General features: G+C 39.6%; 1 protein-coding gene across 1 annotated transcript in view; it reads right to left on the bottom strand.

The window, feature by feature from the left end:
• Znf407 (zinc finger protein 407) overlaps positions 1-25,771 on the bottom strand; it is a 380,369-nt gene that overhangs the window by 219,986 nt on the left and 134,612 nt on the right. The window contains exon 4 of the mRNA XM_085676351.2: positions 14,604-14,678. Coding sequence (XP_085532477.2) covers positions 14,604-14,678 — 75 coding nt within the window. The remainder of the gene's footprint in view (positions 1-14,603; positions 14,679-25,771) is intronic.

Genomic DNA, 25,771 nt, shown 5'->3' with positions numbered 1-25,771 from the left:
TGACTGCTAGCAAAACTCTGCTGTCCCCATAGAGCAGGGCCTTCCTCAGCCACCAAGAGAAGCTTCCTCCTGTAGCGGATGAGAGCAAATCCAGAGACCCACACATGACAATGTGAAGAGTGAGAGACCTCAGAACACTAAGTCTTAAATGTGATGTCTCCATCAAATCCCTTCCCTCAGGGCTCATGGAATTCAGAGTGAGTTTGTATTTTTGGTTTTTGTTTATTTTGAAAACAAAGAAACACAAAATAATATTACAAAATATATACACACAACTTTTAATTTCCAAAATTTTTAAACTAAGTTATTAAAAGGACAAGTCTGTAGCCATTTGCACATCTAAGAAATATAAAGATGTCCCTACTAGTAAAGCTATACAAGAAGCTATGTTGGGCAAATTAAAACTATCTGTCACTAACATTTGCAAAACAATGAACGTAGGTCTGTAAAATGCCACCTACAGAACACAACTTGACTGAGGAAAGGAAGCGAGAATCACCCAAAATTTCTACCAGGGAACTTCCACAACTCATAAACACTTTCAGTAATGTAGCAGGATACAAGATCAACTCAAAAAAAAAAAAAAAATCAGTAACCCTCCTGTAGACAGATGATAAATGGACTGAGAAAGAAATCAGAGAAAAATCAATTTTCACAATAGTTACAAATAGCATAAAATATCTCGGAGTAACTCTAACTAAACAAGTGAAATACTTATACGACAAGAACTTTAAATCTTTGAAGGAAAAAGTTGAAGAAGACACCAGAAAGTGGAAAGATTTCCCATGCTCTTGGGAAGGCAGAATTAACCCAGTAAAAATGGCAACCTTACCAAAAGCAGTCTACACATTCAATGCAATGCCCAGCAAAATTTTTCACACACCTTGAAAGAACAGTACTCAACTTCATATGGAAAAGCAAAAGACCCAGGATAGAAAAAAACAATCCTGTACAATAAAAGAACTTCTGGAGGCATCAAAATCCCTTACTTCAAACTTTACTGCAGAGCTACAGTATTGGAAAGAGTCTGGTATTGGCACAGAAACAGACAGGAGGACCAATGGAACCGAATCAAAGACTCGGATATTAATCCATATACCTACGAACACCTGATTTTTGATAAAGAAGCAAAAGATATGAAATGGGAAAAAAGAAAGCATATTTAACAAATGTTGCTTGCATAACTGGATATCAACATGTAGAAGAATGAAAATAGATTTATATCTATCACCATGTACAAATGCAGTTCCAAATGGATCAAAGACCTCAACATAAAGCCAGCCACACTGAACCTCACAAAAGAGAACTGGGGAAGTACACTTGAACTCATTGGTACAGGAGACCACTTCCTAAATATCACCTCAGCAGCACAGACACTGAGAGAAACAGTTAATAAATGGGACCTCCTGAAACTGAAAGCTTCTGTAAAGCAAAGGACACGGTCAACAAGACAAAACGACAGCCTACAGAATGGGAAAAGATCTCCACCAACCCCACATCAGACAGAGGTCTTATCTCCAAAGTATACAAAGAACTCAAGAAATTGGTCATCAAAAAACCAAATAATCCAATTTAAAAAATGGAATACATACCTAAACAGAGAATTCTCAACAGAGGAATCTAAAATGACTGAAAGACACTTAAAGAAATGTTAAACATCCTTTGTCATCAAAGAAATGCAAATCAAAATAACTCTGGGATTCCATCTTATACCTGTAAGAATAGTCAATATCAAAAACACTGATGACAGCTTATGGTGGAGAGGTTGTGGGGAAAATGGAACACTTCTGCATTGCTGGTAGGGGTGCAAGGTAATACAGCCCCTTTGGATATCAGTGTGGCAATTTCTCAGAAAATCAGAAAACAACCTTCCTCAAGACACAGTAGTAACACTTTTAGGTATATATCCAAAGGTTGCTCAATTGTGCCACAAGGACATGTGCTCAACTATGTTCATAGAAGCATTATTTGTCATAGCCAGAACCTGGAAACAACCTAAATGCCCCTTGACTGAAGAATGGATAAGGAAAATGTGGTGCATTGACACAATGGAGTACCACACAGCAAAAAAAAAAAAACAAAAAAAACAAAAAAAAAACAAAAACAAACAAACAAACACCGACATCTTGAAATTTGCAGGCAAATGAATTAAGCTAGAAAACATCATTTTGAGTGAGGTAACCGAGACACAGAAAGACAATTATCATATATACTCACTCATAAGTGGTCTTTAAACATAAAGCAAAGAAAACCAGTCTACAAATCACAATCCCAGAGAACCTAGACAACAATGAGGACTCTTAAGAGACATACATGGATCTAATCTACATGGGAAGTAGAAAAAGAAAAGATCTCCTGAGTGAATTGGGAGCGAGCGGACCTTGAGAGAAGGGTGAAGGGGAAGGGAGAGGCAGGGAGGGGAGTAGAGAAAAATGAAGAGCTCAATAAAAATCAATTTTATACACACACACACACACACACACACACACACACATATATAACCTGAAATGCCCAAAAGTCTACAAGAAATTAGCAAAAAATTCAGTCAATAAATGGGGGTTGTTTCAAACTTCAAATGAAGAAGTACAAACAGGCAAAAATAAATGAAAAAGAAAGTTACACACTTTACCCAAGAGGCAGATGAAAACTCACTCTGAGACTGCACCTCACCCACATGAATGGCTGTCATTCTAAAAGCAGATACTGCTGGGGTTGGTGCCACACTCACTGAAGTAGGAATGTACTTTGGTACAGCCATTATGGAAATCATTATGGAGACTCCTCAAAAGAAATCTAGAAATATGGAGCTGGACAGAAGGTTCAGAGGTTTACTGCTTGCGTTTGCACAGAGACAAAGTTCAACTCCCATCAACCTTATGGAGGCTTACAACCACCGGTAGCATCAGTTCCGGTAGATACTATGCAACCTTCTGACAATTATGGGAACCAGGGACATGGCACACATTCATACACATAAAATAGAATTTGTAAAAATTTTTAAAAAGTTCTACAAATAGAGCTCCTAGGCCTATAAGGAAAGCAGCCGAAGTCAGCATAGCCATATGCAGATGAACACAATGGTGTGCACATACACAACTATGTATGAGCACATGCAAAGATGGAACAATGTTATTGAGGGAAAATGGGTGGAACTGGAGAGCATTATGGCCAGCAAAATGTGCCAGCCCCACAAAAGTTAATCCATGTTTCTATCACAGACAAAAAGGAAAAGGACTGCTAGGGATGTGCCAAAGGAACTCTCTCAGTGCCAAAGGGCTGAGAGAGGGGACCACATATAATAAAGAGTGGACCAGGAGAAAGTATGATTAAATTAAATGCATACTTGGAAATATTATAATGAAATACTTTACTCTGAATGATACATGTTAATAAAAATCCAACTTATTTGTAAATAAATTTTATTCTCTTGCTCCTCATGGTGGTGGCGCACACCTTCAATCCCAGCACGTGATAAATGCTAATAAAAATTCAATTTATTTGTAAAGAAATAAATTTATTCTCCTGCTCATCGTGGTGGTGGCACACGCCTTCATTCCCAGCACTCAGGGAGGTAGAGGCCGGTGGATCTCTATGAGTTTGAAGCCAGTCTGGTTTACAGAATGAGTTCCAGGACAGCCAGAGTCACACAGAGAAATCCTGTCTCAAACAAACAAAAATCTCAGTAAACTTGATCTATTTTAAATTAAAACCATTCCATATGAGTTATACTGAACCTGCTATTTCCTATAACACGTTTCACCATATTTTCATGAAATGAAGAAAGTAACATATATTTAGACCTTAGCAAATGTAAACTTCCTCAATCATTTTATTCAAAAACAAGTATTTTTAAAACTATAAAATGTCATACCTATATACTATGTCTTATAATTTTATACCTATATATTTACATTAATATCACAACAGACTGCAGAAACAGTAGGGGTGTGGCCTAGAGCCAAGACCACCCATTCCTGGAGAACATACAATGTTAACTCATTAAGAAATATACAGCGCTATTCCTCATACTGGGTTGCCTCGCCCTGCATTAACACAGGGGGAGTAGCTTCGTTCTACCTCATCTCGATATGTCATGCTTTATCGATTCCCATGGGAGGGAGACCTGCCCCTTTCTGAACAGAAACAGAGGGGGAGTGGGTAGGGAGAGGGGCAGAGGGGAGGAGGGGGAAGGGAATGGGAGGAGAGCGGGAGTACCTAAGATAATACTGTTCACACACACACACACACACACACACACACACACACGAAGAGGGAGGGAGGGAGGGAGGGCGGGAGAGAGCACAAGCGAGCACAATTCAGCATGGCAATGGATATGGAAATGCATTCCTGGAAAGCAGATTTTTAGACTCTTGTATCAAGCAAGAAATATTTCTATGTAAACTTTGTTAATTCATCTGAAATTAACAATATTTGACTTTTCACCTTAATAAATACTGATTTTGTATAATGCAATGAGTAGGTCCGAATGTCTAATAACTACCAAGCAATGCTACGAGTCTCCTGGAATTGAGCATGTTGTGTGAAGTTTAATTCTTTTGGCTTTTTAAGGGGCCACCACCCAGCTCCCAAAGAAATCATGGAGACTTGTTCTTACTCATGAATGCCTGGCCATGGCTTGGCTTGTTTCCTGCCAGCTTTTCTTATCTTAAATTATCCCAACTACCTTTTACCTCTGACTTCTATCTTTTTCTATTTCTGTATATTTTTCTTTGCTTCTTTCTCCTTGGCTTGCTGGGTGTAGCAGGGTGACTGGCCCCCCATGTCCTCCTCTCTTTATTCTCTTGCTCCTTCTCTTTGGTTTTTCTTTGTATTTATACTCTCTGCCTGTCAGCCCCGCCCATCCCTGCCCTGCCTTGCTATTGGCCATTAGCGCTTCTTAAGACCATCAGTTGTTTTAGACAGGCACCAAAATACAACTTCACAGAGTTAAACAGATGCAGCGTAAACAAAGTCACACACCTGGAAACAATGTTGCCAACAGGAGGAAAGGGCACTGAGATGAAAGAGCTGCTTCCAGAAATGTTAGGACCACGACATGGTCAGAGTCTGCTACAGAACACCAATGCCAGCTGACTTTCCTATAAACTCTAAGTATAGAATCCCTGCACCCTAAGCTCACAACAGATCATGAAAGTTGATCTAGTAACAAGAACTGGAGTGTGAAGAGGCCATCTTAGGAAATAACTGTAAAAACACTTCATTTTTCCCATCACAGCACTTCAGATTAAGGAAATAAAGTTTTTCATTGGTTTAAACGGATGGTCAAATTGCCTTGATACAAGTTCATAAGAATTACTCTGAAAAGTTGTGTTTCCTGGAAATGTCTTGGGAAAAACATTGCTTAGGACATTTTTAGTAAACTACCAAGTAATCCTGAATGTAAAGAAGCTCTCTCAGAAGTCAGCTGGTGGGTAGGCACAATGGAAGGCTGCAGTAAACATACAGGCCTTTGTTCTCCTGAGTCCTGGCAGTGGACCGGAATCAAGGAAAGGAGTTCCAGGCCTATTTCACCAGGTACAGATGTGTAAGCCAGCATTCTAAGGAAGTTAAGTAAAATTAGAGAAATGAATGGCAAAAAAAAAAAAAATGGAAAAGCCAGCTGGTAGAAAACATCCTTTAACAGTTACAAACAGCTGACCTCTTTATTAGCTGCACACTACGAGTCTCCAGGATCCCGTGAAAATATCTCAATCATTCTGTCCAATTAAACAATGGCTTGAAAAATCAATAGAGGAGTATAGAATAACAATTATTACTGCAGTATTACAATTTTGTGTTTCTTTGGGGGAAGAAACAAGAGATGAAAAAGGAAATTTTGATCTACAAATTAAACATACGCAAACATATGCATAGACACACACACCCTTCATTCTCCAGTGTTCCGGGAGAGCGTGATGAGGAAGATCCGCTACAGAAGGAATAAACAGAGACTCAACAAGGTGGGCCACATCTCCATACATGATAAAAGTGACAGCCAGTAGCTGTGGGATGTTAGGTGGGCATCTTAGAGAACATAGAGAAGAGAGTCACGGAGGAAAATAAGGCACGTCTGACAAATGTTACCAATGAATGATAAGGCCCTCAAAAGGAATCAGCATCATGATGAGAGTCGCATAAAACAGAATGACCATGCAACAGCCCAGGACAAAGATGGGGTTCAACAGAAATGTTCACACGTAGTGCCAAGCCACCATCCAAATGTCTTTCCTTAAGGCCTGACTCAACACTGTCAGTTCCAGCTCCAGAAGAGTGCTCAGCTGGGAAAGCGCAGGACACAGCAGCAGACAAGGTCCTCTTTGCCAGAATCCAACCAACTCTCTTATTCCTAACCTCATGTTCCAAACCCTCGTCCACCCCATTGGAACACTTTCCTTGCTAAGCATTTACTAAGGCATCATCCTTTACTACCTCCTCCAAGTCTTCCCCAAGGCCCCTGGGCAGCCCAGAGCTCACTAAACCAAGAAAAAACTGAACCACGGGCATCCTAGAGCTCTCAATGCACTTCCCTTAAACTGCTACAAGTTTATGATCATCTACAAGGCAGCCCTCCCCCTCTCCGTAAGGGCTCACCTCAAGGGGCACCCACCCACAATTCCCTGGAATAGCACACCACTTTACTGCAGCAGAGTCTCCTCTTTCCTTGTACATTGTTTCTCTGTTCTCATCTTCTGCCAATCAAGTCCAAAACAAGGCCCATGGGGACAGAGGAGAGGCTGTCATCTTTTAGATGTTACAAAAGACTAACAAAGTCTTATGTCTTAACTAGGACCACAAGGGTTCTTTTAAGCAGCAGGGATGTTATATTCCCAGTAAGACTGATGAGAACAGGAAGAGGAACGGGCGAGTAAGTCAAGGAGACAGTCCTGCATCTGCATCTTTTTCTCCTAAATGAGCATATTGCCTGAAAGCTATTATGAGAAAGTGATAAGCTGAGAGGAGGCTCCTGGATGCTGGGTAGCTCCCACTGGCTGACCCAGCCCTCTCTTTCCCATCCCCCAGCCTAGATTCTGCAGTAAGGTTGTGAAAAATCTCCAGACTAGCATCCTGACAAACCCTGTATCCCTGGAACCCTCCAGCGATGTCTCTCTCCCGCCTCTCTCTCTTGGTCTTCCACCTACGAGCATCTCTAACTTCTCTCTGAATTCACCCTGCTGCAGTCAATGAAATATTAAAATTCTTAAGAACCCAAAAGCTACTGACTTTGACTAACTTTTCGTTTCTGGGACAAAGAAAGCCTTCATCCTTCTCAGAAACACCCAATTATTTGTGTATCATATAAAGAGGGAGGGTTCTGATACACCGAGCAAGTGAGTGTGATAAAGGAGAAGCAATACTGCTGTTAGCTGGTAAGCACTTAGCAGCAGCATGGACACCTTAGGAGCAAGTTTTTAGCACAGGAGAACATTCTGAACAACAGGAGTGAAGCTGTACCTTAAAGTGTACAAACAGTTTCATTTGATATGAAAAAAAAAGACATTTTCTAAAAGTATCTAATAGGGATGTACAGTACTCAAGAGAGAGACATAAAACCAAGGGGCTAAAGATACATGAACTTGCAGGAAAGTATTGACTTAAAAGTTCCTACTGCAATACTTCTGAGTTATGGGGGCTTTGATTTATGTGAGCTTGTTAAAATATAACATTCACATAAATGGGACTTCCTCATGAGAAGTAAGGAAAAAAAAATGAGAAAGGAAATAACAGTAGTAAATACATGAAAGCCCTGAAGTCCTTTGCACGTGCTTGAGATGGGTAACAGTTTAGGACCTAAGCTTCCCAGCAGTAACACAAAGAGGAAAACTCAATTACACACATGATTTGCTAGTACCCAAGTAAAACGTCAAATCATCACAGGAAAGCACAGCATCTCCTCGAACAGAGACCAAACAGAAATCACCTTCCCGAGTCTAATCAACAGCAGACCAAATACTGAATTAACAACAAAGTTGATTTCATGTTATTTTTTGAAACTTTCTTAAACTTAAGTCATTACCATAATAATTATAATGTAAAAACCGATCTATAGGACAAAGGGGAAGAAACAGTACAGTGAAAGAAACCAGTTTTTAGCAATAACAACAAAAACAACAATAATAATAAAGGGTAACATTTTTAAAAACTTTAAGAAATGCATAGTGTAAAGCCCAGCATGGTGGCATGTGTGGTCCCAGCACACAATGTGAGGGCAGGACATGTCCAGCTGATGCCAACCTTGAACTCTAGGCTAAGACCCTGGAGTCATGTGGAATTTGGACATGGTGTGCCACTGACACTTGTGCTAGCTTTCACCGAGGAAACTTACACGGCAGAGACCAGGAAAGAGCCCACTGCAGTCATCCAGGCAAACAGACTGTCGGCATGACCAATACAATCCCAAACTTTGACAGGGTGACTTTGTGTCTCTATCCACATGCGCTTAAATAAACTTCTGACTGACCCCATGAAGATGCAGAAGCCAATCTTTCATTAAGAACAACATTTGCTTCAGAGGATTGCTATGGCATTGATCATTCTACGGAGAAATGATTCACTAGGTTTCCTTTCTACTGAAACTTCCTTTTTCATAAAACTACTGGGTCACACCACCGGGGACTATTATGTAGTCCTAAGTACCCACAGATGGGGACATGTACAGATGGAAACATGCAAAGCATCGAGTCACTAAAACGTGGCAAGTTGTTCCAGTAAGCCAGACTGGGAGAGCAGGCATGTTGTCTTCTACTTTGCCAACAGAGATGTCTTCTGTAAGTATTTTTAACACTGACAGAAGTCCATAAACATTTTATTTTTCCTAAATTAACTTGTGTAGGTAGTTTTTAAAAAGAAAATAAATGCTGAATGCAAACAACAGAAAGAAAGAAAATCGAAGGAGACAGGGAGTGTTGACAGAAAATGGAGAGTCTGAAGTGACAACCACAGTTACAGCAGCCAGGATGGAGAGAGTCAGAGCATCCATATGAGAAAAAACAAACAAAGCCGCTCGTCTACCATGCACATACTGAGTGGAGGGAAACTATCTTCTAATGAACGACAACATGCACAGGTAACTGCTTGACCAAACCCAAGCTATTATTTTAAAATGGACGATACAGTGATAAGCATAATTTAAAGGCAATAAAACCATACATGACAACTAAGATCCTTCCTACCAAGAAGCTGCCAATCCACTATTCTGTGGATCATTCATTTTCTAAAAAATGTATTGTTTCTTTCAAAGAGTGGCAACATTCCTAAACAACCTGAAGGACCACTAGAACTAGATTAATGATAACAAAAACCCACGGGAAGAGCACGTCAATATGAGTTTTGTTTTGGATGTCACCTTGATGTTTCATGTAAAATAGTGGCATAACAAATTTTGAAAAACAAAATAGGAAAAGATATCTTTCCACTATTTTGACATGCAAACTTTTTGAAGGAAAGAGAAAAAGGAAATAAAAAAGGAACCAAGGAAATCACTCCAAACCTTTCACACCCCAAACCCTCCAATGTCATATTTATACCTCAAACACACCATAGTGTCATACTCACAGCCCAAACACAAACTTATATGGAAAAAGGGTGGGGGAACAAACACACATAAAAATAAAATAAAAATTAAAAATAAAAGCAAACAGAAAAACAAAAAATCCCCAACACAAAATCTTTACAAATCACACATGACTGCTTAGAAACCAGTACTCTGCCCTGGAGGCTGGGTTTCTCGGGAGTCTGAGTAGTTCTAGAATAGCTGTCTCTCTGCGGTGCTGGTGGGGTGGTCACAAAAGACACACACCATTAGACTCAGGTCAGCAGTTCCAACCTAGGTCTGAAGCCCTGAATACTATGGGCAGTTGTTAGTCCCTGTTCCACAACAAAAGCTTGGAAAGGCTGGTTCCACTACAGCAACAACAACAGATCTGATTAGCTGAGCAGCAAGACCTAAGGCCAATCAAGAGAAACCTCTGAAATACCCATTTTCAAAAGGACTGCTGACTCAAAGTGCTGCCCATAATTGGAATGGGCTTTCCCACATCAGTTAAGACGATCATGAGACTATTCAGGTGAGGCTCCCTAACCCGGGAAAGCCTAAGACATTAAAACCAACAATAAAAAAGCCAGGCGTGCTTGGGTTCTTGTCTTTAATCCAAGCACTCCAAAGGGCAGGCAGAAATCTGAGTTCAAGGTCAGCCTGGTCTACAGAGTAAGTTCTGGGGCAGCCAGAACTACACAGAGATACCCTATCTTGGAAAAAAAAAACAAAAAACAACAACAACAATAATAGTGGGGTGGTTTGAAAGTAAATGGCCCCAAAGAGAAAAGTACTAACAGGAGGTGTGGCCTTGTTGGAGGAATTGGAGGAGGCCCCTCCTCCATGAGGCCCCTCTCTCCCTGAGGCCTTGCCTTCAGGGGTAATGGTAGCAGCTGGAGGGCGTCATACCTACTGATAAGTTATCTGTGATGGAGCCCTATCCATGTACATGCAAATAACCTTAATTACACCCAGTGAGTCCTAACTTTTTACAAATGACAACTAGCCCCAAATCTCAACTGTCCAATGAAAGAGAGGCCAGCAACACTATGAAGGTACATTTGCTGAAGGAATCTAAAGAATTGCCTTCCACCCAGATTAGAAACAACACACTGCTGTGCTGACATCTTCCAAACATGGTTTCCCTAAAACAGGCATAGATTGTGGTCTAGATAATCAATATTAAATTGCAAAGGCATTTTATCTGTCAACAAAATCATTTGACCCTTATGGTTTACTATATATTATATAATTTAAAAATTCCTTAATATCAAAGTGGTGCCATAAGTATTTTGAAAAGGTTTCACCAGCAAGGGTATTTCTTGACAGTATAACACACACACACACACTCTCTCTCTCTCAAAGGCATACAAAAATCAAAGATGTAGATAGGACTCCTAGACAAAACATACCTCTCCCATCTGCCCCACTGTACTACACAGACCTGACATTCACAGGAAACACACTAGTCCTGGCTGCACTTATTTTTATACTTGTAAAGAAGCTCTCTTCAAGATTACTAGGAATGAAAGCAAAGCGTTATAAGGTATTTTCGTTCACTTGTATAACAGAGATTAATACTCATTTAAAACACGGATTACTTTAGGATGGACTTGAAAAATAATTGGGGTTTATTATTTAAAAATATGAGCTAGATGTGGCAATATTCAGTTGATTATATTTAAGTGTAAAATATCTCACAAATACTATATTACCTTAAGGTGCATTAATGCAAATTTAGGTTCAAATATTGGATTTTTCGGAAAGCTACATTCAGAGTATCTCAAAGACAAACGTGAATAGGGTTATTTTTTTCAAAAGTTAGTCATATTCGATGGATGGCGATACAGACGGAGACCCACATTGGAGCACCGGACTGGGCCCCCCAAGGTCCAAATGAGGAGCAGAAGGATGAAGAAAATGAAAAAGGAAATAAGGACCGCGAGGGGTGCGATCACCCACTGATACAAGGGGACGGATCTAATGAGAGTTTACCAAGGCCAGTTGGACTGGGACTGAACGAGGACGTGATCCAACCAGATTCTCTGAATGTGGCCGGATTCTCTGAATGTGGCTGGCCCAGAGTCTTTCTGAAAAGCCATTGACAAATGACACTGGGACTTGTTTCCTCTGCATATACTGGATTTTGCGGATCCAGTCTGTCTGGACACTCACGTTCCTGGACCTGGAGGGAGCAGGGAGGAACTTGAACTTCCCACAGGGCAGGAAACCCTGTCTGCTCTTAGGGATGGAGAGGGAGGAGGAGAGGGAGTGGGGGGAGTGGGAGGGTGGTGGGAGGAGGGGCGGAAATAGAAACTTTTATAATTTAATAAAATTACTTTCAAAAAAAAAGTTAGTCATATTGACCAAATTTATTGGTTCATCAAACTTTAGAGTCCAAGTATGTGGATTTTTTTAAATAAAATATCATTTTTTCACACATATCAATCAAAGTACAAGGCCTAAATACTTACACACAAAATGTAGTATTAATTTAATTGCCACAGACTATTTGGATAATTTCTATTACATTTTTTCCATAATATGCAATGCATTAGAGAGTAGAATCAAATTTCAAACATAAAAAATAAACTGATTATACTGTCCTGGAAATACTGAAATATAGCAAGCTTGCAAAATTATAGCCAAAGCAACAATGTTTTAAATGGGTGAGAAAAAGCTTTAACTTAACAGACAAACATTATTCTCAAACTGAAGGTACAACAAACTCACCGTTCTGTGATGCTTAAAGCCACAGAAACAAAAAGGAGAAGCCTTGTACTAGATTACATTTGTTAATCATGGTCTCCTCCAATCACAGGTGCACATTGAAAAATAATTTTTAAATCTAATTCTAGGAATTCTGATTCATGGTTACAGACAACAATGTTAGGGGGAAAAAGACAGTATCACAAAGATAGCTGAATCAAATAATTCTTTAACAGGAAGAAAAATAGCTGGTTTAGATGAATATTGCCCTTAAAAGTAGCCAGCCATTCAGATACCTGCAGCATTTTCACACTGCTGGACAAGGCTAGTACAATGGCTGCAAAGGCAAAGCCGCACAGCAGAGGAGAGGGAGCCACATGAGCTTTCTGTCTGTCCCAGTGGGCAATTAGTTTAAATCCTGATAACCAACCTAAGACAACATTGAGAGCTGCTGGAAGCTGTAAGCAGCCTGGTCGACTGGCAGGAATCTAGTCCCTTTCTGAATCTCCTTCCCACTCTAGGTTACCTTAAATAAAAAGGGTCCTCCAACTGTGCACAACCCCATATGAGTCAAGGTCCAAAAGTAATGTAACCAAATGATCAGCTAAAAACATCTAAAGGATACTAGCAGCCAGAGCCAAGTTTCCTTCTATAGGCTGGTTAGCTCAGGCATTTGTCCTAGCACTGGGAAGCCAGCACACATCGGGCTAAGTTGCTGTTTTATTGTAGTAATAAGACAGCATGGCTGAGGCAAAGCATAGGGGAAGGAGGTTATTCAGGGTTAAAGTCAAGAGGTGCATTCATGACCATCAGGACTGGGAGCAAGGCAGCAGGCAGGCATGGCACTGGAACAAACCTGAAGGTTTACACATATATATCAGCAACTAAGTAGAAGCGTGGGGTGGGGGCCAACCACTAACCCACTAACCGGGAAGAGAGCTACTTTTGAAACCTCAAAGTGACACACCCTCTCCAACAAGATCATGCCTCCTAATCCTTCCCAAACAGTTCAAACAACTCAGGACCAAGTACTCGAATATCTGAGCCTATGGGAGCCATTCTCACTAAAAGCACCACATCTCCCTAGCTTAATTCATACTACTGAGGTAAGGAACAGGAAACACCTTCAAAACATAGGAAAACTAAATAGAAAAACCAAACAGTAAATCCAAGAATTTCAAACTCATGTATCTTCTCGTTGAAGGTGTTGGCATGATAAATAATATGAATAAAAAGATTAATTATATGTGTGACTTTGATCTGAGGGAGAAATAAATAATATACTAATATATACTAGTATATAAAGAATATACTAGTATGAAATATTTTTGGCAAATCCCAAATTATTCTCTGAAAGTACACAATTTTCTACATTTCAAGAATCATCTGCCTATGATACATCTGCTAACTGGGTATATTTTAGCCAGAAGTAAGTTGACTATTATAATGAAAAGTGTGAAACTGAAGCTCAAGTAAAAAGGAAGCAGACACAACATGGCAACATTTGTGTAACCATAGTCTCTGACTACACTCTAATGCTAAGGAAATTGAATGCATTTGAATTTGGAAAAGGTCATTAGAGACTTTAGATATTGTTAGAAGGTAGCGGATGACTCTTCAGAGATGTCAACATGTTGTGACTGACACTCAGGAGAGTATAGAATCTCGAGCATTTTCGTGGGCTTCAGAGGGAAGCTGAAAGAACAGCCTGCAGTTCAGAAAGCTGAGGGTGTGTCTATGAGTGTTGAGTGAGTACACTTCCGAAGCCTGGGAGCTCTCAGAAGTAGGGATGTTCACCTGACAGCGGACACTGCTAGATATCACCTACAATGAGCAGGCCTGCATGATGACCTAATTATGATACACCACCAAGGAAAATAAACCTGCAAGTTGAGGGCACAATAATTATAGTGTTGTTTTTCATGACCTGGCAACTGTAGTATTACCTGGAGAATGACATAGGATATTTCATTTTCAACATCAGCATTGTATTTAGTTCTAGAGTAAGAACTCAAAAATGTTATTTTAAAACCCCCAAATAAAAATATAGTAAAGACAACATTTATTTATCCCACCCCAACCCCAGTAATTAGTTTAAACATTTGCTTTAGCATACATGAAGGTGTTTAACCAATTCTATAGTTCTGTTTATATCAATTTACCTCTCAAGTAGTTCAAAACTTGGTTTTTAAAACTTCCATATGCCATTGCATTTTTCTGAAAAGTTGATACAATAAATGGCATTCAAGAAGAAAGTTACAAATTCAAGATGAACCACTGACACAGACTTGAGAAGTCATTTCACTGAATGAAACGAAAAGTACTTATTAAATACAAAGTACAAAGGAATGAAAAAAATTACCTTTCTTTTGGGGTGCCAACTCCATGTTTGCCTAGTAGGTGAGTATTTAAGTGTTTCTTCATTACAAAAGCAACCCTAAAAAATAAATGAAAATGAACTTTAGAATTATATCTTGACAATTGTCTTGAAATCTGTAGAGAGCATTTAAGAATGATTATGGTATGGGCATACATTAGCACACCACAGGTACACTCATAGAATAGCTCTTGGACAAGCTTGCCTCTTGGTTAAAGAGATAACTGCACCTAAATTGCTGAGCTCCTTCTCTGGTCTGGGAAACTAGCAGTGCCCAGGATCAGGTGAAGGCTGCGGTTCTTTAGGCACTGCCTCCACTGTCAGTTGGCAAGAAAGATGAATGAAAGCTACCATGTGTAGTATTCAGGACCCCAGTCAATCTCACACGTCAATCATAAAGTGCGCTGGAGAAAATGTCATTTTATTAAATATTTAAAGGATTATAAAAGAGAAAATGAATGTGTTATATAAGGCTTCTTTAAAAGCACGGTTGTAACTGGAATAAAGGTTTTTAAAATGACATAAATGTTTATTATGTCTACAGCATGCACATGCAAATACACCAATGTGCTTTTGTGCCAAGAAAATATCAATATAAGTGGGGTAAACAGGAGAAACTCCTGACTTCAAGATCTTAATTTACAGAGAGATAGGCTAATCAGCATCTGTATGGAATGGAGAGAAAGCTCTCCAGCTCCCACAACACCCTCCTTCCACACAGCACCACATTGATTATGTGACTCTCCACAGCACCAGATTTCATTCTGAAGCATCAGACAAAAATGGCTAATTTGAAAAGTGGAGGGAGGGGGAGAATTTACTGTTGTAACTTTGAGTGTAAAGGGCTTGCAAACATTTTTGTTAATTATGTATTACAGCTGTCCTTCATAAAGTTAATTACTAACAGCTAAAAGGCAACTGAATCAATTTGCATATGTACATGAAAGGCATGACACATGCAAAAATATGATTTTAATTAGCATTCTATGATATAAAAGGCTACAAATCAAATTGACATGTTATAAGACTCTTAACATTAAACTCTGGATTCATCTGGACATGTCTGCACAAACGGGCACTGTGAAGGATGCAGAGTACCGCAGCATCTCAGTAGAGATTTCCCCAAAAAACAAAAAATCAAAAGCAAGAGACTCTAGAATCACAAAATCTACATTTTGAAAATAATATATATATGTATGTATTTTCATATAATAGTAGAGAAGTTAAGGAAGAAAATAATATATTTGCATTTTTGTTGATCTTGACTTCGTTATTCAAATAAACGTGCACATGCTGAAACACACCCATTCTCTTTCATATAGTAGGCAATAACAACTAGGATGATGGAAGTTTGTAACGACGAATAGCTGGGTCATATCATCAGTCATCATAATGGAAAGATAATAATCACATTTAAAGACTCAAACTGGGATAATATTAAGTGGTGAGCCAAAAAGCAACAGCATAAGATGTTCTATATTTGTTTCTGCTTGATTTGGAAAGAATAAATAACATTTTTCATTTCCTGAAAAAGAATATAGTCATAACAACAGTCCATTTAAGTCATAACTTTCCTAGTGTCCTCCATTTTCCAATAATTAAAAAAACATAAAGCTAATAACAAAGAGCAAAGGTTAAAAACCCGAAGCTGCAAAGCCCAGCTTATTTACATGGCCAAGGATCTAAACTCAGAAACCACAGTGCAGTTTTCTTAATAGAAAAGCATTTATTAATTAGAATGCTAAAGTCTAAAAAAAAAAATCCAAACCAAAATGTTACATTGCATAGGAAAAAACCTCACAGGAAGGAACTCTTACGTGACACAGGCTCTAAGCCTGCAAAGGGATTGTACTGTTAAAAGCTCAGGAGATTTGTCACTACTAGAGAAAATGAAAAATGTGTGCAGACTAGAATATGAGCTTACATACAACTGCAAAATATTGTAACTTACATGACAGTCCTTATATCTGGCTATTTAAAATATGAGCAGTGCAATAGTTTCAATACAATTATGAGTTTATAAAAAAATGTGTGAACATTACTTATCACCCGTCCACAGCATAGACTACTGATTTTGGAGAAACAAAAATATCCCTCCAAAAGAGCCCCAACTGAAATGCCTTGCTAAGAAACATCCATGTTCTGGGCTCTGAAGCTCTATGTCAACATGTTAACTATCAGTTGCCATGTGCCAGGTATTGGATGAGTTCTGCACAAAACAGAAAACCGAAGTGGCAGCAGGCCCTCATGGAAGTTTCACCTTATACCCACAACAGAGGAACAGGAAAATTAGCACAAAGCCTATACTACTGCTCCTTCATTGGCACTGCTAGCCATGCATGCATACTTTTCATTCATACATTCGTCACAGAACCAGTATTGGGCACAGAAGAGAAGAACAGATCTACGCAGCTCTGTTGAACACGGGAACAAATAAACGTCCTTGCTCTGGGAAATGTAAGTTCTAGTGCAGAATGCGGACAACAGAGGAAAACAGAAAGCAGTTTATGTAATGGTCAGTGGGAGAAGAAAATACAGAGGGAACTGAGAGAGGATGAAGACCTCTACCACTTAATGAGCAGGGCTGATGGTTCCATTCAGAGAAGACACCACAGACACCTGATGGGCTGGGACTTGCCTAACAATACGGAGGAGGCCCAGGGCTACACTGGCATAAAGTGGCATAGAGGCCAGGATGGGGAGAAGGGAATGAGAGCAAACCAGGCAGGCAAGAGTCATGATGGTATAGACTATAAAGGCCTTGGCTTTTATTCTGTAGGTACAAGCGCTATAGGCATCAAAACAGAGGTGAGTTAACAGCAGTGTGCTCAGTCTCTGTCTCTGTTGGTCTCCTCCCACAGACACCAGGCATGGAGATGACATGGAACTGCCTCTGGAAGAGACACAGGAAAGGGCAGCTGTGAAGAGGACAGCAGGAGCGTCCCCTATAGATAGAGGTGATCACAGCCGGATGGCACTGGGTGTGGGTTCTGATAGATAGGTCACAAAAGGAAGCTGAATGAAGAAAGATGAATGAAGGAAAGGAATGAAGCTCAGAAAAAGAGATCAATTGGAGTCATCAGCACTAAGGCAGCCCACAAGACCAGGAGAGACATATCAGACCGAAGTCTGCCTCCGCTGCTAATGAACCCCACAATGGTAGAAAAGTACTTGTCTAAGCTGTTCGCCTGATAAGATCCTGACCATCTGGAAAAAAAGTCATTTCTTTTTTAAAAAATTGGCGCAGGCGGGGCTGGTGAGATGGCTCAGTGGTTAAGAGCACTGACTGCTCCTCCAGAGGACCCAGGTTCAATTCCCAGCACCCACATGGCAGCTTGCAACTGTCTGTAGCTCCAGTTCAAGAGAATCTGACATCATTATACCAATGTGCGTTAAATAAAGTTTAAAAAAATAAACAAAGTGAATTCCAGGACAGCCAGAGCTACACAAAGAAAAGAAGAAGAGGAAAAAAAAATTGGCGCAGGGGCTAGCAAGATGGCTCAGGAATAACAGAGTTTGTTGCCAAGAACCTATGTGGTAGAAAAGAGAAGCATATACCATAAATTGTCCTCTGACCTTGATAAGCAGGCTGTGGCAAGCACGTGCCAACACACACACACACACAGAGAGAGAGAGAGAGAGAGAGAGAGAGAGAGAGAGAGAGAGAGAGAAATGTAAAAAGTTATTTGAAAAATATGATTAGCTCAGGCTGACCTCAGCCTTGTGATCTCCCCCCTCCTACTGTGTGTGCCACTTTAGGCGTCTACCCAAAGGATGAGCAGTCATACCACAAGGACCCTTCTCAACTAAGGTCCTAAGATTTGTTCATAATGGCCAGAACCTGGAAGCAACGTAGATGTCCCTTTAACCAAAGAATGGATAAGAAAAATGTGGTACATTTACACAATGGAGTACTACTCAGCAGTAAAAAACAATGACCTCATGAAATTTGCAGGCAGATGGACAGGACTAGAAAAAAAATCATTCTGGATGAGGTAACCCAGACTCAGAAAGACAAAAATGGCATGTACTCAAATCTAATGCTGACCTCTTGAACCTTGCCTTAGAGAGACAAAGTCTGTGTACATGAATAAAAAAGCTTGCTTTAATTAATTTGGCCATGATGATGTGGGTTGGTGGGATTGAGACAAGATTGTAAATGCAGGAAATCACATCACTTACACTGGGTTTTACTGTCAAGAGTACAATAAGTAGAGCGCTAACATTTACACTCCAGTTTTCAAAAAATAAACTATTTTAACTTTCCCTTCAAAACAGTTTTCCTTGATGGTAGATCATGAAGACATCTCTCCCATCAGTGCTTCGGGTTTAACAGTTTAACATTTCTGCATTTCACTGTTACGGACGCAGTATCACGAGCACAGAAAAACATGAGGAGCAACTAAAGTGCGGTTTTAATTGCTCATCTCCCTAACTTTACTAACTTGTAAGGCAAGTGCTGAAATGCACACCGCAAAAGACAGAGTACACCTGGAGCCAGAAGCCTCGTATTCTCTGCTGCAGAAAGACAGACCGTAACAGCATGTCCTCATGAGGGCTGCCTGCCTTCATGTCAATTCTTCTACTGTTCTGAGATTAATACGTTTAACTCTCCACAAATTTCTCATATATAAGTAATAACTAGATTCAACTTTGCATAGATCCCAAGTCCAAAGAGAGCAAGGCCTTCCAAAGGAGAAGTAAATTTCTAGGGGAGAAGTTACTGTAAGGCACACTTGAGAAAAAGACATACTATGAAGCAATCGCCATCATGAATTCAAAGACAGTATCTGACATACACCAAGGGCAGCAAGCACCCTGACACTCACATCACAGCCCTGATGGTGCCAGTGAGACATCATCCCTCACCTACCCAGGTATCCCCAGAGCACCCAAACAGCTAGGCAGGGGACAACTCTCACTCAGGAAAATGTCCTGTGACCCAACAATGAAATTATTTACTTGTTTAATCTCTACAAATAAAAAGGTCACCAAACAGGTAACAGGTCTGGTGACTAGCAGGCAAAGGCTAATGAATAAAATATAAAAAAGTACTTACAGCTGAAACACGTATGGACCTTCTTCTGAACTACTTCTATCATTCCAACCAAAGTAATGTTGGCCCTTTAAGTAAAAATTACACATCTAAGCATGGCGGCTTGGGGAAGGCCAGCACGAAGACAGCAGGCCAACTCTGGCTCTGTCATTTAGTGCGGGTAAAGTTGAGGATGTTATGTGCCTTCTCCAATTCCTATTGACCTTCCGCAAAGGAAGGATTTCATAGGAGGGCTGTGATAAAGAAGAAACTCTCTGAGAGGAGGACTAGGAGGGCTAGATATAAACCCTGGTTCTAGCATGGTCCTCAACAAAATCTAATAGAGGATTTGGCTTCAACTAGAGAGACAGGTGGTCAGATAAAGAATTTAACTCACGGTCAAGTGGAGTGTTCGCATTTTGGAGTTAAAATGTGCACAAAAGCTGAAGTGAAGTGCAGTTCACACATGACAGCACCTAGGAATTTCACCAATAAACCCACCTGGGACAACATTCTGATGTGAAAATCACTTAGCTAAAGAGGAATGCACACATCCACTTCTACTCATACCACAGGCCCCTAAAAGGCCAGAGGAATAAAAACAAAGCATCTCAAAACGAGGAAATAGCACAGAGAAAAAATGCTGCCCCACAACACCTATGTGAGGAGCAGAGCTTCCACCTCACTCAGTGTCACACACGTGATACTGGACACGCACAGTCCGGGCAAAAAAGACCAGCATTTCTTAAACTCCCCGCACTGTCCAGGATCACTGTCACTGCACACATAGCAAGTACAAAATCACCACACTTACAAAGTATTACTTAGAAAATCCGTATCTTCGTGGGCAGTCCTGCAACTGTGCAGCTGATAGGGTGTGTTAGGCTGGGAAGACCTGGAAGGCTTGATCTAGGCTAGAACTGCTGCTATAGGTGGGCCTTTCTTGTGTCTCTGCATGATAAAAGGGATAAAGTGCTGCCTGTGGGGGTGTGATGAGCTCCACAGCCTCAGGCTCTGAGACTATTGATGTGAAGATTAGACATTACCAGGAGAATCTGGAAGACAGTTTTCATACCTCAGCAATGCTGGGGTAAAGCCCCAAGAAATGTGAAATTATGAAACCTATGGGACTTGGTTCTTTCGTTTAAGGGTGCTAGAGAACAATCAATAGCTAAGACCACACAGGTCAGCTTGAAAAGTTTAATAATCATACTAAACCTCTACTGCCTAATTTACAGTGTTCAGGCAATTACACTGACCTTATATAACTAAAATGGGGGGAAGTTACTTTATACAATACCTGCTAAATAGTGACCACTGAATAACAATTACAAGACTCTGCCATAGGAAAGAAAGGAACAAATTAACACATATTGATCCTAGATTTAAAGAGATGTGACAGAAGAGAAGAAGGATGAATACAAGAACAATTATGGCTTTCTACATAAAATACATATTTTCAGTCTGGACAGGAATGAACATGAATAAACAAAAAGCCAAGCTGTGAAAATGCATTTATAGAGAAAATGTGACTATAACCCAGAAGCAAAATTAAGCAATATGTAAGAACAGGAATAAGGATACACTAATTCTCATGATAATTTAGAATCTAGAGATTTCCCCTGACTAATAGTACTGCTCAATAAAAATTAACAAATTGGGTGTACAAAATTAGGCCAAACTGAGCAACTTAATTTTCATCATTAAATATATTCACAATATATAACATGAAACAGACCAATTTTTACCAAAATAAACTCCAAATGGTCAAAAAATAAAAGTAAGAACAAAGCATCAAATAAAGACACTCATCATTATCCATTTTCTCACATTAATTCAAAATATTAAAAATATATTTACCATGCTGTTATTTGACTTTGGGGGTACATACTATTATCATTCTGCTGACTTTCCCCATCGCCTAGGTGTACTGTACCTTTAAGAGACAAGCTCTCCCCACCGCCAATTTCCCCCCAATTCCTGTCAAGGTAAGCTGACCTTGCTCCTTCTCTCCATCTCCTTCCTCTCCACCCCACCCCACCCTTCCCTCTTCTGAGGGGATAACCACTGCCTCTCTCTTTCTTTCCATCCTCTTTCTCTTCTCTCTCTCTCTCAATATGTGTGTGTGTGTGTGTGTGTGTGTGTGTGTGTGTGTAGTCCCTTTCTAATCCCCTTACTCTTATACCCTTTCCAATACCCACTACATAAACTCTATAACCAAGTTCTCTCCACATGGCCCATCTGTCAGGGTTGTACCACTATAAATTTTTCATATACCACTTTAAAATGCATGATTTTTCTTTTTCACTTAGCAAATTTTTTATACCACAGGTATAAACATTTTGAAAACAACAGTATTTTATAATACTTTTATATGATAATTTCAATTTGTAATAGTATACTTGCTTAACATGGACAACTTAGTGATTTTGTGCTGTGATCAGTGTTCGATTCTACTAATGACCACACATCACCAGAACAATGGTGCCTGGTAGTACCCAAACCCTCTACTGAGAAATCAGGGGATATGCTTGATTATATGGCACAGAGAAATAAGATTGTAGACTCAATTAACAGCGGTAATTTATATTGTGATTACAAGGACACTTGTGCAAGTGCAGAGGTTTAAAAAAGAAGGCAAAATAAACCCACCAGACATTGAAAGGGCGATCAGAAGAAAGCACTAGTGATGTCTAGAAGGTAGACAATGGACATGAGAGAGTACAGGGAAAGATTTGTATCTAAGGCCTTAAAAGGCGTATGCAAACACAATTCTGCAGATTAAGTCCTGCTCTGCCTACAGTATGAAAAATGTGCAAACGTGTTCTGTAGATAGCTCCTCCTTCATCACATCTACTTGAGAGCACATGCAGAAAGACAGAAAAAAGAAGGGTGGGAGGGAAAGACAGCAGACAGACAGAAAACAGATAAAACACAGAATGTATGCTAGGACTGACACTGGACATCACAGAAAAAGCAAAGTTCATTAAAAGCTAAATTTATATATCTCATGCCAATATGTCAAAATTCTCCTAAAGACAAAATCACAAACTGAAAGATAACCTTAGAAATTATGTATGTGATAAGATTCATCTAAAATATATACAGAAACCCTAGCTCCAGTAAGAAATGGAAAGTTACACTTTAAGATGAACAGAGGACGCCCAGAAACCTTCACCACTGAGAAAAACAAGACATATAAGGCCACAAGAACATGGTAAAAGCATTCAGAAAATTAATGGAATCCAAAATGAAATTTTTTGGAATAGTTAAGATGAACAGGAAAAAGTAAAAAGAAGAAAAACCTCCTGTCCTGTCAAGTACATGGAAACAGGAGCTACAAACACGTCAGGTATGAAAACTAAAACTGCTAAAAAGATCTGTGTGCGAGTTTCCCCTGCAGAACCTGCACAAGGAACTGCTACAAGAAAATCACCACCTCACTAGTTCAAGAAAAAAACTAACACCGGGAAACCACCATAGCAATGAACCAACACATGAGGACTATCAGCAAAGGAATTTTACATATGTCAAAGAATCAAATATGAGAATATTGTAACTGAAAAGCAGAAAAACTAAGTAAGAAACTTACCAAGATCAACAGAAGAAATGAACAACAGGAGGGAGGGAGGGACGGTGGGAGGGAGGGAGGGAGGGAGGGAGGGAGGGAGGGAGGGAGGGAGGGAGGGAGGGAGGGAGAGAGAGGGAAGACTCAGTGAACATAAAGGTTTTCACTCTAAATTGGAAAACAAGATGAAAATGGGCCAAAAGAAGAAGACAGGGCAGGGTGCGAGCACAGAAAAGGAGCTTTATCAAGCATCAAATGATTCTTCTAAAGGACAGGATGACAAAACACAGGGAACTAGTGGGAAAAATAGAACTTTCATGTAAAACATCATTAGCAACATCCATGAAACTTAACAAACATGCAGCAGGATCCATAAATACAGTCAATAAATAAACTACAAATGTCAAACACAGGAAAGGAACTGTGAAAACAGCAGGAGGAAAAGTATCTTCTAATTAGATTGGCAGACATGTTCTCTAAGATTAGCAGGTGACTTAGACTCAAAACTATTCAAGACAGGAAAAGTCATAGTCAAAGTCATAAAAACAAACACACACACAAACAAATCGAAATGAATGAAGACTGCGTATAAAACAAAAATATAAATGCAAACACAAGGAGATGTGAAGGCAGAGCCAGATAAATAAAAGTCAAAGAGTTCACAGTCGTCAGCAAATCACCCTACTAAAAATAGTAAAGATAATCCTCCAGGTTAAAATTGAAAGGAAACAGGCAGAAATTTACTTACAAATGAAGAAATGAAAGGCACTATTAATAGTGATTACCTGGAAAAATGATAAGAAAATACAAAATTATATTTTATTTCTACCTCTTTTATTTCTTGCTGGGTTGAAAAATAGCAACTTGGAACAACAATTACAATGGAACATTAAAATGTATAAAAAATCTGAATCATAGTAATAAAATAGAGGGAGAATGAACCTATACAGGGCAAAGCTTTGCAGAGTTGAAATTAATTTGGTATTCAACAAACTGGAATAATGTAACTTACAATGTTTACTGTCATCCCCAGGGTAAAAATTAAGAAAATTTAAATACATAAAATTTACATGCATGTATAAATTATATATAAATATATATTACATACTCATACATATATATATGAATCTACAAATTGAATTAAAAAGATAAATAAGAAAATGTCAACATACCCTACAAAATAAAATAGAATGTGGTGAAAGAGAAACAAAAGAGGCATAAGGATACACAGAACAAGTGTAAACAGCACGCATCCAACATGACAACAGTCAAGTGTAAGGAACAGGCTTTACAGAATGCAGTGATCAGAATGCAGTGATCTGAAAATGTATTTTAAAATAAAGACATTCCACGGCTGAGGAGATGACTCACTCAGTAAGTAAATGTTTACTTTGTAAGTATGAGGACCAAAGTTCTCACCTGAGAAAATGTCCTCACCAGATATGGTGTGGGGGGAGCCTACGGTGCATTGTTTTGGTGACTAATGTGGCAGGGCCTAGTTCACTATGGCAGTGCCATCTCTGTGCTAGTAAAGCTGGGTGCTGATAGAAAACAGGCAGAGCAAGTCATGAGGAGCAAGCCAGTAAGCAGTAATATACCACAGCTTCTTCATCTGCTCCTGCCTCTGTGAACAATGAGAACACAACATGGATACACTAGCACACACCACAGACAACGCTAGTACACAACACGGTTACACTAGTACACAACACAGATGCATTAGCACACAACACAGATATACTAGAATGTAACACGGATATGCTGTATACAACATGGATACACTAGTACACAACACGGAACGTTTGTATACAACATGGATACATTAGCACACAACAAGGATACACTGGCACACACCACAGATACGCGGTACACAACATGGATACACTAGCACACAACACGGATACATTAGCATACAACATGGATACACTACACATAACATGGTTACGCTAGTATGTAACATGGACTCACTAGTTTACAAACATGGACATGCTAGTACACAGCACAGGTGCTAGTACACAACATGGGCATACTAGCATAAAGCACGGGTGCGCTGGTGCTATACAAAACAGATTACTAAAACAGTGAAGAAAGCGGAAGGGATTTTTAACAATGAAAGGGTGGAGATAGAAGGGGAAACAATAAAAATGTATTTGTTAACCTAACAAAAAAAGCAAAACCTGACAGAACTGAATAGAGAAGCAGAAATTCAAAGCAATATGCTGTAAGGAGCTTACGCCTACGCCTACACCTATACTTACACCTACACCTACACACACACACACACACACACACACACTGAACAAAATATCCCACACAATTGAAACAATGCCAAATGCACAGCAGAGACCCAAGATTGTCCAAAAGTCAGTCAGTGAATGAAAGAAGCCACAGAGGGCATAAGACTTCAATCACAGAAACATTCTACGTGATAACCTCAAAAATTTGTGAAATTAAGTTCTCCTTTCCAAGATATTAAATCATGGCCTACAGTTATGCCTTCAGTCACAAGTACACTAAAATGTCAGAGAAACACATACTCTAAAAACAGTG

Source organism: Myodes glareolus, chromosome 13 (genome assembly GCF_982192425.1).
Source record: "Myodes glareolus chromosome 13, mMyoGla1.1, whole genome shotgun sequence".
In the NCBI taxonomy this organism is placed as follows: domain Eukaryota; kingdom Metazoa; phylum Chordata; class Mammalia; order Rodentia; family Cricetidae; genus Myodes; species Myodes glareolus.
This window is presented reverse-complemented; position numbering and strand designations above follow the sequence as displayed.